The sequence below is a fragment of the Salvelinus namaycush genome, chromosome 32 (genome assembly GCF_016432855.1).
Source record: "Salvelinus namaycush isolate Seneca chromosome 32, SaNama_1.0, whole genome shotgun sequence".
NCBI classification, from domain to species: Eukaryota; Metazoa; Chordata; class Actinopteri; order Salmoniformes; family Salmonidae; genus Salvelinus; species Salvelinus namaycush.
Window position 1 is genome coordinate 11285546 of NC_052338.1, and position 16207 is coordinate 11301752.

The 16207-nt window shown below is 40.8% G+C and overlaps 1 protein-coding gene across 1 annotated transcript; it reads right to left on the bottom strand.

Annotated features, from left to right (window-relative positions):
• Nucleotides 1–6212: 6212 nt before the first annotated feature.
• prf1.8 (perforin 1.8) lies at nt 6213–8198 on the bottom strand. The gene is made up of 2 exons (XM_038971533.1): nt 7660–8198; nt 6213–7434 (listed from the first exon to the last, which is right to left on the bottom strand). Exons 1-2 carry the CDS (start codon nt 8196–8198, stop codon nt 6213–6215), a joined length of 1761 nt encoding a protein of 586 aa, XP_038827461.1.
• Between the last annotated feature and the right edge of the window lie 8009 nt (nt 8199–16207).

The following is a 16207-nucleotide window of genomic DNA, read 5'->3' on the forward strand; positions in this document are numbered from 1 at the left end:
TTTGCCTGATGAGGTGCGAGTGGACACGCAACCAAAATGTGTAAGCATGAACAAAGTCTTTGGCCTACGGATGGTGAAATTATTATACATTATTCGATTAATACTGTAATAATTGTAAGTACAGGCAATGAAATGTGTAATTGAGCATGATTTATTTGATTAATACTGTCATGTTTTCATTTCCACGTTGTATGCTCTACTACACAAGCCTAAGTGAAGTGAGCACATGGAATGCAAATTGTTAAACATTTTATGAAGCATTTTGTGTTGCATGGTAAGAATATGACTGACTTATTTGTCCTGCTAAATGGCTCCTTTTTCATCTGATTAAGTTATAAGTTAGCATACCATCATCTTAGTACATAAAACACAACAGTATGCGGACATCTTTGCACTCTCTACATAAAGGCTTCCACCCTTTGGCCCGTTAATGTAATACAGCCTTCAGTCAACAAACTCACTGCTAAGCTGGAGCTGAAACCCTTCAAAGTGTTCTTTTCAGCTCTCCCTCACATCACTGGTCACCACAGTAGTCCTGATGTCTGAAGCGATGGCCTCGCTGTCCATCAGTGGGTAATATAAGCCTCAGTCCTCTACCCTTACCCTCTAAGCACAGACCCTTGTCCTCCAACAAGTCTCTGGGAAATCACACCTCTGACACTAATATGGTTTGTGCTCCCACCTCTTCTGCCACTCCCTCCATCCCAACTGTGCTCTTTAGCCAGTCTTCGGAGGGTACAGGCACTAAGAGCAGTTGCTCCTCCTGCTGCTGGCTGTCCGCTGGCTCTGCTTCTATGCAGTTCAGGTCTGTGAGGAGTAGCCCCTGCTGGGAGGCTGGGCCAGGCTGCAGAAACTGAACCCGGCTGTGGGTATCCTGCAGTGCTGTTCTGCCCGAGGGCTGTGCCTGTATCTGCTGCAGGTCCACCTGTGATTGTGTTTGCAACAGGGGGATGGACAGCTGAGGGTTGCAGTGAAGTTCCATGCCAGCTTTCACCCCTTTCTCAGGTGGCAGCGCTACCTTGACTACCAGCACACCTCCACCACTCTGATGCGCCACAGTGACAGTAGTAGCTTTCATAGATTTGCTGTGGCGCTCCTTCATATATTGTGGCCTCTCCAATCTTTCGACCTCGAGCCTTCTTTGGAATTCGTCTTCCTCTTCGACCCTCTTTCTCCCTCTCATCAACGCAAGAGCTCCAAGAGCCATCATCCACAGTTCCCTGTCCACCTTTTCTTATCCGAGAGCTTCCCCCGGACACTTTAACCCCATCGTCCTCTCGCCCTCTTCCACAGTAGAAGTAGTAACCCCCCTCCTCTTAAACCCCAAGTCCTCTGGCACTTCATCCATCTCAGTCTCCTCTGGCTCGGCCAGGTTGGCACCTCCTCCTGCCCTATCTCCATCTCCTCTCCAACCCCTGAATTCGACCTCCCCTGCCCTTAGCTCTGTCCCGTGAGCGAAGCAGGGTGTGTTTCAGAAGATTTTCTCTAAGGTGCAGGAGCGCATGCCGCAGCCGGTTCTCCCTCCGCCTGGCCGCACTGAGCAGCCGCAGGGACTTTTCCAGGCTGTCGGTGGCTCTCTCATAACACTTCCACCACACCAGGGGACAGTGCTGAGGATAGTTGTGTTCCTTGTGCAGGTAGAAGCCGGAGGTGGAGGGAGGCGCATGTATTGCGATGGGGAATGAGGACAGGGAGAGGATGGAGAGCCAGGAGGGTCTCCGGGTGAAGCACCTGATGGGTGTTTTGACAGTTGGTGCAGATATTCCCTGGGGGGAGGGAGGGACTGTGTCCTGTTCCATCTGGCTATTCGGTTCCCAATTGGGTGTCTCAGAGCAATGAACTTGTTCACCACTACCTATATTTTTGTCTTCAGTTTGTTGTTGTGCGCCATTCTGGCTGTCTTGTTCCACTTTCAGATAGCGGGACCTCAGAAAAAAGGGAAGATGACTATTATCACGCATCACAGCTCTGCGCTACATGTACCATAGCGACTCATAGTTTTATAATCATAAAGTGTACGACTACAATCACACCGGACACCGTACTTCCATATCCACACGCGATTAACACATTTTTGATTGTTAAGTTTTCTTACCTAGTCTGTAGGCTTATGACAGTCTGTTTGCCCTTTCCTCTAGGAATTTCCCACCTTCTTCTTCCTCCTGGCTGCGGGACCATTTTGAAGACTGTGGGCGATGCATCAGCCTTCAGTACCCACTGTGTAAAGTTACCAGAAGGTAAGATTAGGAACATTTAAAATGCTGGCAGTTATCCTTGATAAACTGTTACAGTGCATTCGCAAAGTATTCAAACCCCTTGACTTTTTTCACATTTTTTTATGTTACAGCCTTATTCTAAAATGTATTAAATCGTTTTTTCCCCTCATCAATCTATACACAATACCCCATAATGACAAAGCAAAAACAGCTTTTTATAAATTTTTGCAAATTTATAAAAAATTAAAAACTGAAATTTCACATTTGCATAACTATTCAGACCCTTTACTCAGTACTTTGTTGAAGGACCTATGTTTATTTTTGTATTTATTTATTTAACCTTTATCTTATTTACAATGACGGCATATACTGGCCAAACCCGGACGACGCTGGGCCACTCAAGGACATTCAGAGACTTCTCGAAACCATCCCTGCGTTGTCTTTGCTGTATGCTTAGGGTCGTTGTCCTGTTGGAAGGTGAACCTTCGCCCCAGTCTGAGGCTCTGGAGCAGGTTTTCATCAAGGATCTCTCTGTACTTTGCTCCGTTAATTTTTCCCTCGATCCTGACTAGTCTACCAGTCCCTGCCGCTAAAAAACATCTCCACAGCATGATGCTGCCACCACCATGTTTCACCGTAGGGATGGTGCCAGGTTTCCTCCAGACATGATGCTTGGCATTCATGCCAAAGAGTTCAATCTTCGTTTCAACAGAGAATTTTGTTTCTCATTGTCTGAAAGTCCTTTAGGTGCCTTTTGGCAAACTCAAAGCGGGTTGTCATGTGCCTTTTACTGAGGAGTGGCTTCTGTCTGGCCACTCTACCATAAAGGCCTGATTGGTGGAGTGCTGCAGAGGTGGTTGTCCTTTTGGAAGGTTCTCCCATCTCCACAGAGGAAGTTACATTTTCTTTCATTTCAGTCCTTATACAGACATCCCCAAAAAATTAGGATTAAGGGGTCAGACTGCAACTCTAACCATCAATACATAAATAGCTCAAAAGGTGAACTAGTGGCTAGTCCTAACCACCCCGCTACTAAGGCTGACATTTTTCCAGTGGCAACTAGGCACTAGAGATACACTACATGGTCAAAAGTATGTGGACACCTGGTCGTTGAAAATCTCATCCCAAAATCATGGGCATTAATATGGAGTTGTTCCCACCTTAGCTGCTATAACAGCCTCCACTCCTCTGGGAAGGCTTTCCACTAGATGTTGGAACATTGCTGCGGGGACTTGCTTCCGTTCAGCCACAAGAGCATTAGTGAGGTCAGGCACTGATGTTGGGCGATTAGGCCTTGCTCACAGTCGGTGTTACAATTCATCCCAAAGGTATTCGATTGGGTTGAGGTCAGGGCTCTGTGCAGGCCAGTCAAATTCTTCCACACCGATCTCGACAAACCATTTCTGTATGGACCTTGCTTTGTCCACCTGGGCATTGTCATGCTGAAACAGAAAAGGCCTTCCCCAAACTGTTGCCACAAAGTTGGAAGCACAGAATCATCTAGAATGTCATTGTATGCTGTAGAGTTAAGATTTACTTTCACTGGAACTAAGGGGCCCGAACCATGAAAAACAGCCCCAGACAATTATTCCTCCTCCACCAAATTTTACAGTTGGCACTATGCATTGGGGCAGGTAGCGTTCTCCTGGCATATGCCAAACCCAGATCCGTCCGTCGGACTGCCAGAGGGTGAAGCATGATCCAGAGTCCAATTGCGGTGAGCTTACCACCACTCCAGCCGACGCTTGGCATTGCACATGGTGATCTAAAACTTATGTGCGGCTGCTCGGCCATGGAAACCCATTTCATGAAGCTCCCGACGAACAGTACTTGTGCTGACGTTGCTTCCAGAGGCAGTTTGGAACTCGGTAGGGAATGTTGCAACCGAGGACAGACGATTTTTACACGCTACTCGCTTCAGCACTCTGCGGTCCCATTCTGTGAGCTTGTGGCTCTGCGGCTGAGCCGTTGTTGCTCCTAAACGTTTCCACTGCACAATAACAGCATTTAGAGTTGACTGGGGCAGCAATACATTTGATTAACTGATTTGTTGGAATTGTGGAATCCTATGGTGGTGCCACGTTGAAAGTCACTGTGCTCTGCAGTACGGGCCACTCTCCTGCCAATGTTTATCTATGGAGATTGCATGTCTATGTGCTTGATTTTATACACCTATCAGCAACGGGTGTGGCTGAAACAGCCAAATCCACAAATTTGAAGGGTATGTAGTGTACATTATCACCTGACCTATGGAATTCCGAGTAAACACTGCCCTCTATCAGTTGGAAGAGACACTACATACCTGACTCCTGAGAGTTCAAAATTCTCTGGGGTGAACCAAACAAGCTTAATGAAGACTTACAATAGATTTAGAGGGGTTGGGTTAAATGCAGAAGACACATTTCAGTTAATGCATTCAGTTGTACAACACACTAGGTATCCACCTTTCTCTTTCCTTTCCAAAGTAATACATAGCATGCACATGGTTATTAGATTAAGTAGAAGGTCAGTGTTCATTTCAAAATCTTCTATATATATATATATATGTGTATATGTGTATATGTATATATATCAAACATACAAATGCTAGGTTAGGAACAACCTAAAAACCTAAAACAAAATTTAAAAAAGAGTGTGCAAAGCTGTCATCAAGGCAAAGGGTGGCTACTTTGAAGAATCTAAAAACTAAAATATATTTTTATTTGTTTCACACTTTTTTGGTTAATGCATGATTCCATATGTTTTATTTCATAGTTTTGATGTCTTCACTATTATTCTACAAAGTAAAAAATAGTAAAAATAAAGAAAAACCCTTGAATGAGTAGGTGTGTCCAAACTTTTAACTGGTACTGTGCGTATTAACTTATACACATCATTGTGGACTATAGGCTACTGTGTATTTTCTATCTTTACCTAGTGTAGCCACTACAAGTGAACAAAAGTAAACTTTATTATCAAAGACAAAAATGCTTTCTCTGACTTGTGTGTCCTAACCCAATAACAGCTCAGGTGTGCTGTACATTCCCAAGCTTGAAGAAAATGAACTGAGACACGGTTCCCTGGATGTGTTCATGCCAAATGAAAATGTAATTTAAAAAAATCTGTGAAATTACATATTTACTACTAGGCCCATCAGTAGCGGTATGTCAGGTAAAATCACTGGGTAAGCCAATCCCCCCCCTTCCCCCAAAAAGCCATTGTTACTATCTATGTGCCTGGATAATTGCGTTGTTTGCTCTATAACCTGTTAATTCATATGCCTTGCGACCGTGATATCAAATCAAATCAAATTGTATTGGTCACATACACATTTTTAGCAGATCTTATTGGGGGTGTAGCGAAATGCTTGTGTTCTTAGCTCAAACAGTGCACTAGTATCTAACAATTCACAACAATACTCACATATCTAAAAGTAAAAGAATGGAATTAAGAAATATATCAATGTTAGGATGTCGGAGTGGCATTGACTAAAATACAGTGGAATATAATATAGTATATACATATGAGATGAGTAAAATTAGCACATGTTTTATACTTTTTTTTGTCAAGTGCGGTCAGATGCTCGCTGGCTTCCCTTGCCTTCAACGCTACAGGCGGCAAACATGGTCATACCTTTTTGGACCAGACAGCATCAGATAGATGGCCTACACATAGAGAGACAGAGGGGCGCTGTTTCACTCGCTCAGATGCTTTCTCCTGTTCGATACATTCAGCCTCTTGTAAATTGAAGGACAATTATGAAACACAGAGACGAAAGATACAAAGAAAAAACGAAAACATATTTTGTCTTTCTCAGTGCTTTAATGCAAAAAAGAAACCAATGCAAAGCAATTCCTCATACTATCAATGTTACAGATCGAACAGAAACACATGACACATTTCACTTAATTTCACATGAATCATCTAACCATGATCCTGCCTGTGGCCAAAGGGACCATCTGAAATGCTGAACTATGCTATGCGAAGCAGTCACCAACTCGTTGCTCACCTCATACCTTATTCACCATGACATCTCTTTAAGCCAAACTTGTCAACCGCATCATTGGTGGTATTCCTGCCCAACTCAAGTCGCCACTTCTCCCCAGCCAGCATGCCATTTCTGGAGTGGAAGACTTTTGCCAGGGAGGCGCTCATAGGAGAGGGGATGTACTCTTCACAGCGTGAGCCTCCAAGGCTGGGAGCACATTGCACCGTGTAGGAGAAGAAGAATGTGCCATATTTGAACACACAGACGTCAGTCACATTTCCTCTACGCAGATCAAAGGAACATTCACCCATTACATCTTTGTTCCAAACAGCCCCGTCTGTGTCATACACCTTGAAAGTGAGTTTAGTGGCAAAGTTGATATGGATGGGTCCGAATTCAAAGCTCTCTGGCCAAACGGGATTGTTGTCGTCTTTGATCACCTCAGTGAGTTTGACTTGTTTATCATATGAGATCTCAACAAAACTATCCGTTTCGGTTAAGATGTCCCCGTATAGGCCCTTTGCTCTCAAATGATAGACTTGCAGCCTGGCCAGGCCTTTCCCAGCAGGGCAACAGTTGGACTTGATGCTCTGATCACTGTTGCAGACACAGGCACAGTGATCCCTTTTGCTGGTCCTCGTACCTATCTGACAGGACTCTGAGCATTTCTTTATCAGGGTGTTTTCAAGGATGTACTCCTCCACTGCTTTCTTCAGCCCAGGTTGAGCAGGATGTTCACTTTTCAACAGGAAGTGAAGGGGCTTAAGGGAGTAGTGCACCACGTCAGGGATTGTTTTCAAGGACTCCAGCCACTCTTTGTAGGCCTTTGCGTTCAACGCACCTGTGAACAGCAGGTCGCCTCCATTTACTACCCCTCCTTTAATTTCTGAGTGGCGGTCACTGAACATGCTGTTGAAACTTTGGTTGGTGCCAAGTTTCTTCTTTAGTTCATTACAGTAGTGAAGCTCGGCGGTCAAACTAGCACTGAATTGATATGACAAGGAGGTCTCGACATCGAGACAGTCCTTCACTGCAGTGATTGTCAGTCCGTTCATAGTCGCCTGACAAGACTTGATGGAAGTTACAGCGCTCACTTTCCCTCCCAGGTTGACTTGAGAGGTGAAATGAGTGCCGTATGTGTCTATCAGGTTTCTATAGGCCGGCTTAGAAATGAGGTCATAAACAGTGGGGAGCTTCTTCACTGAATTCAGAAATTGTTTGTGAAGAGGAGGATCTTCGACCAGGCTATATCTGAGAAAAAAAGTGACAATGGTTTGGTTAACATTTAACAATAATCGGTTGTATTTTAGTCTTTAATAGCAGTTAAGTTGAACGCAATTGGTAAGCATGTGATGGTATTGTATGTGAACTTATCATGCAATGGATACACAATATTCATGAAAAGCATCATATTAGCCTCATATTACAGTCTCTTTAAGAATCTTTTAGTTTAGTCGCTGAAGTTGAGTGCATTACCTGTAGATGCTACAATGGACTTCATGCCTGGTGAAACTGTATCTGTCCTGCTTCGACTTTGCAATGACATATGTTGCTTCTCTGGAATCTGTCCCTCCAATGATTGTATTGAACTTTACTCCCTTCATCTCAAGGTCCAGGCCAAGTTTCCAGTTGTTGGTCACGGCTGAAGTTGTGGTATTGATGAGGGACTCACTGGATTCATAGATGCTGCTTGAGACCTCCCGCTTGCAGTCGGTGAGGGCTCTCCAGTTTGCCATGGCTGCGGGAAGCTTCTGTTTTACTCCACCCAAATAGAAATTGACACCTAACTCGCAAGTGTCTCCCTCCCTCTCCCAATTTTCCATGTCGATCACATAAGAACCTTTTCGCTGCATCTTCACAATGTCGAAACCTTCCCCTGCCAGGTTGTAACCAGGGACAAACTCGGCCTGCTTACATTCCTGTGGCTTGCCAGGAATCTTTCCCCTCAAACTCCCTGCCAGGCACTGGAGTGTGCCTGCCCAGCAGATCAGTAAAAGTAGACACAGCTCCTTCATCACCCTCTTAAAAGAAAAAAGTAGAATTAGTCAAAATCATTTAGCAGACATTTTTATCCAGAGCAATTAGGATTAAGTGCCTTGCTCAAGAGCACATCAACAGATTTTTCACCTAGTCAGCGTCAGCTCTGGGATTTAAAACAGCAACCTTTCGGTCACTGGCTCAATGCTCTTAACTGCTAGGCTACCTGCCACCACACACTGTAGTGACACACTGTAGTGAGCTTGTAATGGTAATTTATGAGTAAATGTGTTGTACTAATGTGTTGTTCCAAGCACTAAGTACTTATCAATTACAGTACAGTGCACATTAAATAAAGTGTTAAGAAATAGGACAATATACCTTAAGATCTGTATGAATAATTGTTGTCCTTCAGGTTTTATGACTAGAGATCAAAAGATAACATGTATAAAGTTTGAGACTTCATATCATACCATGTGCTCTTTCTCTTGGAGATGTAAAACGAAGACAGTTGTTTCTTGATTCTATATTGGATGAGAGAGAAGAGCCTTTAAATACACTGCTGGGTGGCTTGAGGTTTTTTTGCTGGTCATTTTCACAGAATATTTAGTGGCAAACCCCAAATTTCAATGCAAAAACAAAAAAACACATTCTCCTCTGTTGTAATTGGGTGACAAGTCAGTTGGTGGCTTTAGCATTAGAATGCAACAACTAAGAGTTTTAGGAGTTTGGTTATGCAAGATAATATTTATTCTGTTTCAAGTAAAAAATATTTAAGGATGATTTCATATGCTTGAAAGACGTAGTTTCATTTTACTTGGACAGTAATATGTTCAATGATGTTCTTGCTCTGTAATTTTTGTATCTAAAAAATCTTTGTGAGTCATTCACACACACTCTTCTCACACTTTAACCTCACCACAGCCACCATTACTGGTACAGAGCGCTTCGTGAGACAGCTTGGACAGCAGTGTAACCCTGTGGGTGTCAGGGACTTCAGAATGCATGGATGTTGCACTGGGTTCTCCTTAATGTTGCAAAATAAACCACTGTAGCCAAAAGGGCAGAGATGGAAACTGAACTGGTTGCTGAGGGGAAGGTGGGGGAGAGCAAGCTTAAAAACTGAGGGGGCAAAAATATGTTTATCGTAGGGCTCGACTGATGATTAGCGAATGGTGTGATGATACTGTAGGCCTATAGTCTAGCCTGGCCAGGCCACGTCCAGCATTTTGAAATATGCAATGTTTTGAAAATATATGCAGCCGCTTACATTTGATGATGTCCCATCTGTGTATTTTATGTTACAGGAGCACATGTTCATAATGTAAAAGTTGACATAGCTACACTGCTAACTTCATGTGATGATAAGTTGTTCCATTATTTGTTCAGTCAGAGCACAGGTGCAGTGAGTACAGCTTGTGTGCATGAAGAATACTGTAGTGTAGCTACTACACATCTCCTATTACAATTCAAAATGATTGAAGGTCTATCAACATTTTTAAATCAACTAGTCAATTTGCTTTACCACAGTACTGGGACATTCACATTCTCCTACAGGATAAACTACTGCCAGTAGTACTACTAGTTGAAACGTTAAGTCACGATGACAGTACAGTAGCATAGCATTGCTGATACATTGCTCTTCATGGTAAATGTTACCTAACCAGACCATTATAAATGCAGTGTAAATTCTCCACATTACAGTATCATCATAATCTGTTTCTTTGTATTTTATTTTCCAGCCATGAAAATATTTATTAAAAACACTACTGATTTCGATGTTCTGAAAACACAAGAACTCATAATTATCCCCCCAAATGCTTTATTAAATGTCTATTTACGATGATCTAAGTCTTTAACATAGTGAGAACAAGATCAATTACAATACAGTGCATATGAAGTAACATTTTAAGACTTTACTTTAAAGGCCCAGTGCATTCAAAATAAAAATAAATGATTGTGTTTTGTGTCCTATTGCACAACAGCTTATGAAACTAACAGTGTAAAAGTGTGATTTTATTTCCTGATAGTTGCTGGTTGAAAATGTTGGCTTAGTTGTCACCCAAGTGTCTATCACTACGCTTTTAACAATTTAAAAGAACAGCAAAGTTCAAATGGGAATTTGTTTATTTATTCAACAGATTAATGTGTTATCACTGTGCTTCATCTAACACCATAACCAAATGACCTGGATTTCAGTTAAAATTACATAAAAAGGTACATAGTGCAAGTGATCAATCCCGTTTGAGATTCTGCGCAGAATATTACAGCAGTTGTGAAGATCTCCACAGACCTGCGACAACCTATGCATGCTATCTTGAACATGCAAGCTTTATATGATTACATAAGAATACATGTATGGTTACAGTAACCTAAACATGTGGCAATGGATGTGTTACTCATTTTAAAGTTGAATGTTACATTAGGGTCGTTCCACCTCAAAAAGCACAAGAAAGAGAATTTTGACACTCACCATCTCAAATTGTTCTGAAATTGTTTCTGTTGTTAGAAACGGATACAATTAGCATTCCTGCAACATTATTTTGTTGCAATATCATTTGATCTCTGAGAAGTTAGGCTAATTGATTGCACCCAAATTGGTCATTTAAATGAATATGATTCATATAATATTCAATAAATATAGTACCTAACATCCAATTTGGACCAAACTTTTTTTCTAGCAATGATTTAGATATGAGGAATCCAAAGAAATGGTCAAAAGCCACCCATGGACCCTCCACACCCCACGCCACTCCCACCTCAACAACGTATTGTATATAGAATCAGTTCTCTATGTCTGACAAGTAGTATGGAGCTGTGGCTTGGAGTATTGTTTCTTCATCCTATTTAATGTATTCCCAGTGAATTTTGTGATGTTTTTTTACCCCATGATCAGAGAAATAAGTCATTGAAGTTGTTAGGTTTATGTCCCATTTTACGTGTTTATTTAATAAAAAAAATGTTTAACCTTTATTTAACTAGGCAAGTCAGTTAAGTAAAAATTCTTATTTATAATGACGGCCTACCAAAAGGCAAAAGGCCTCCTGCGGGGACGGGGGCTGGGATTAGAAATAAAAATTATAAAAATATATAAATATAGGACAAAACACACATCACGACAAGAGAGACAACACTACATAGAGAGAGACCTAAGACAACAACATAGCAAGGCAGCAACACATGACAACAGCATGGTAGCAACACCACATAACAGCAACATGATAGCAACACAACATGGTAGCAGCACAAAACATGGTACACACATTATTGGGCACAGACAACAGCACAAAGGGCAACAAGGTAGAGACAACAATACATCACATAAAGCAGCCAAAACTGTCAGTAAGAGTGTCCATGGTTGAGTCTTTGAATGAAGAGATGGAGATAAAACTGTACAGTTTGAGTGTTTGTTGCAGCTCGTTCCAGTCGCTAGCTGCAGCGAACTGTAAAGAGGAGCGATCCAGGGATGTGTGTGCTTTAGGAACCTTTAACAGAATGTGACTGGCAGAATGGGTTTTGTATGTGGAGGAGGAGAGCTGCAGTAGATATCTCAGATAGCGGGGAGTGAGGCCTAAGAGGGTTATATAAATAAGCATCAACCAGTGGGTCTTGCGACAAGTATACAGAGATGACCAGTTTACAGGAGTATAGAGTGCAATGATGTGTCCTGTAAGGAGCATTGGTGGCAAATCTGATGGCCGAATGGTAAAGAACATCTAGCCGCTCGAGAGCACCCTTACCTGCCGATCTATAAATTACGTCTCCGTAATCTAGCATGGGTAGGATGGTCATCTGAATCAGGGTTAGTTACACCAAAAATCTAAGTTAAAGAATAGGACTAAATCAAATCAAACTTTAAATGCACTTTAAATAAAGTTGGATTTGATTTAGTCCTATTCTTTAACTTAGATTTTTAGATGAGATGGAGGCGTGAATTCAACATAGTAATTATTAATTTGTAGACAAACTGGAATTAAAGCCAGTCTAAGTCAGTGGCACAGATGGGACTATCCAAGCAGTAGATACATCTCCTTCAAATGTTGATGTTTGGTTGTCAACCAAAACACAATTCAATATCACTAAATATCATTCCATTTGAAATCAATCAGAGCTTGAAGCCCGAGGCCTATTGTATGTCTATTTTTAGTTGAAGTATTGTTTGAATGGAAACAATAGCTATTGATGACTTTGCAAATGCTATATAGGCCTAAATAGCATCATTGATGAATATGAGGGATAAAGTACTGTCACATTTAATTTGCTCTGTTAAGCCTACCCTATGGAATGACTTCGATAGCAATGGTGAATCAATTTAGTGTTAAGTCGAGATCTTTCAACATTCATTTTCACGATAGCACATTGGCAGTAGTCAGTGACAAATATCTTAGCTAAGAAGGACTTGGTTAAAACACTGGATGGGAGACCAAACATATGAATATGTTTCGAGTTAAAATATGAGGTGGATTTCATATGGTTGAAAAACGTAGTTTCATTTTACTAGTAATATCTTGAATGATAATTTTTCAGTTTTTTTTATCTAAAAAATCTTTATGTGAGTCATTCACACACACTCTTCTCACACTTTAACCTCACCACAGCCACCATTACTGGTACAGAGCGCTTTCGTGACACAGCTTGGACAGCAGTGTAACCCTGTGGGTGTCAGTGACTTCAGAATGCATGGATGTTGCAAAATAAACCACTGTAGCCAAAAGGGCAGAGATGGAAACTGAACTGGTTGCTGAGGGGAAGGTGGGGGAGAGCAAGCTTAAAAACTGAGGGGGCAAAAATATGTTTATCGTAGGGCTCGACTGATGATTAGCGAATGGTGTGATGATACTGTAGGCCTATAGTCTAGCCTGGCCAGGCCACGTCCAGCATTTTGAAATATGCAATGTTTTGAAAATATATGCAGCCGCTTACATTTGATGATGTCCCATCTGTGTATTTTATGTTACAGGAGCACATGTTCATAATGTAAAAGTTGACATATCATCATCACATGAGGTTAGCAGTGTAGCTAAGTGGTTCCATTATTTGTTCAGTCAGAGCACAGGTGCAGTGAGTACAGCTTGTGTGCATGAAGAATACGGTAGTGTAGCTACTACACATCTCCTATTACAATTCAAAATGATTGAAGGTCTATCAACATTTTTAAATCAACTAGTCAATTTGCTTTACCACAGTTCTGGGACATTCACATTCTCCTACAGGATAAACTACTGCCAGTAGTACTACTAGTTGAAACGTTAAGTCACGATGACAGTACAGTAACATAGCATTGCTGATACATTGCTCTTCATGGTAAATGTTACCTAACCAGACCATTATAAATGCAGTGTAAATTCTCCACATTACAGTATCATCATAATCTGTTTCTTTGTATTTTATTTTCCAGCCATGAAAATATTTATTAAAAACACTCTACTGATTTCGATGTTCTGAAAACACAAGAACTCATAATTATCCCCCCAAATGCTTTATTAAATGTCTATTTACGATGATCTAAGTCTTTAACATAGTGAGAACAAGATCAATTACAATACAGTGCATATGAAGTAACATTTTAAGACTTTACTTTAAAGGCCCAGTGCATTCAAAATAAAAATAAATGATTGTGTTTTGTGTCCTATTGCACAACAGCTTATGAAACTAACAGTGTAAAAGTGTGATTTTATTTCCTGATAGTTGCTGGTTGAAAATGTTGGCTTAGTTGTCACCCAAGTGTCTATCACTACGCTTTTAACAATTTAAAAGAACAGCAAAGTTCAAATGGGAATTTGTTTATTTATTCAACAGATTAATGTGTTATCACTGTGCTTCATCTAACACCATAACCAAATGACCTGGATTTCAGTTAAAATTACATAAAAAGGTACATGCTGCAAGTCATCAATGCCGTTTGAGATTCTGCTCACATTATTACAGCCGTATTGAAGATCTCCACAGACCTGCGACAACCTGTGCAGGCAATCTAGAACATGCCAGTTTTATATGATTACATAAGAATACATGTATGGTTACAGTAACCTAAACATGTGGCAATGGATGTGTTACTCATTTTAAAGTTGAATGTTACATTAGGGTCGTTCCACCTCAAAAAGCACAAGAAAGAGAATTTTGACACTCACCATCTCAAATTGTTCTGAAATTGTTTCTGTTGTTAGAAACGGATACAATTAGCATTCCTGCAACATTATTTTGTTGCAATATCATTTGATCTCTGAGAAGTTAGGCTAATTGATTGCACCCAAATTGGTCATTTAAATGAATATGATTCATATAATATTCAATAAATATAGTACCTAACATCCAATTTGGACCAAACTTTTTTTCTAGCAATGATTTAGATATGAGGAATCCAAAGAAATGGTCAAAAGCCACCCATGGACCCTCCACACCCCACGCCACTCCCACCTCAACAACGTATTGTATATAGAATCAGTTCTCTATGTCTGACAAGTAGTATGGAGCTGTGGCTTGGAGTATTGTTTCTTCATCCTATTTAATGTATTCCCAGTGAATTTTGTGATGTTTTTTTACCCCATGATCAGAGAAATAAGTCATTGAAGTTGTTAGGTTTATGTCCCATTTTACGTGTTTATTTAATAAAAAAAATGTTTAACCTTTATTTAACTAGGCAAGTCAGTTAAGTAAAAATTCTTATTTATAATGACGGCCTACCAAAAGGCAAAAGGCCTCCTGCGGGGACGGGGGCTGGGATTAGAAATAAAAATTATAAAAATATATAAATATAGGACAAAACACACATCACGACAAGAGAGACAACACTACATAGAGAGAGACCTAAGACAACAACATAGCAAGGCAGCAACACATGACAACAGCATGGTAGCAACACCACATAACAGCAACATGATAGCAACACAACATGGTAGCAGCACAAAACATGGTACACACATTATTGGGCACAGACAACAGCACAAAGGGCAACAAGGTAGAGACAACAATACATCACATAAAGCAGCCAAAACTGTCAGTAAGAGTGTCCATGGTTGAGTCTTTGAATGAAGAGATGGAGATAAAACTGTACAGTTTGAGTGTTTGTTGCAGCTCGTTCCAGTCGCTAGCTGCAGCGAACTGTAAAGAGGAGCGATCCAGGGATGTGTGTGCTTTAGGAACCTTTAACAGAATGTGACTGGCAGAATGGGTTTTGTATGTGGAGGAGGAGAGCTGCAGTAGATATCTCAGATAGCGGGGAGTGAGGCCTAAGAGGGTTATATAAATAAGCATCAACCAGTGGGTCTTGCGACAAGTATACAGAGATGACCAGTTTACAGGAGTATAGAGTGCAATGATGTGTCCTGTAAGGAGCATTGGTGGCAAATCTGATGGCCGAATGGTAAAGAACATCTAGCCGCTCGCGAGCACCCTTACCTGCCGATCTATAAATTACGTCTCCGTAATCTAGCATGGGTAGGATGGTCATCTGAATCAGGGTTAGTTACACCAAAAATCTAAGTTAAAGAATAGGACTAAATCAAGTCAAACTTTAAATGCACTTTAAATAAAGTTGGATTTGATTTAGTCCTATTCTTTAACTTAGATTTTTAGATGAGATGGAGGCGTGAATTCAACATAGTAATTATTAATTTGTAGACAAACTGGAATTAAAGCCAGTCTAAGTCAGTGGCACAGATGGAACTATCCAAGCAGTAGATACATCTCCTTCAAATGTTGATGTTTGGTTGTCAACCAAAACACAATTCAATATCACTAAATATCATTACATTTGAAATCAATCAGAGCTTGAAGCCCGAGGCCTATTGTATTGTCTATTTTTAGTTGAAGTATTGTTTGAATGGAAACAATAGCTATTGATGACTTTGCAAATGCTATATAGGCCTAAATAGCATCATTGATGAATATGAGGGATAAAGTACTGTCACATTTAATTTGCTCTGTTAAGCCTACCCTATGGAATGACTTCGATAGCAATGGTGAATCAATTTAGTGTTAAGTCGAGATCTTTCAACATTCATTTTCACGATAGCACATTGGCAGTAGTCAGTGACAAATATCTTAG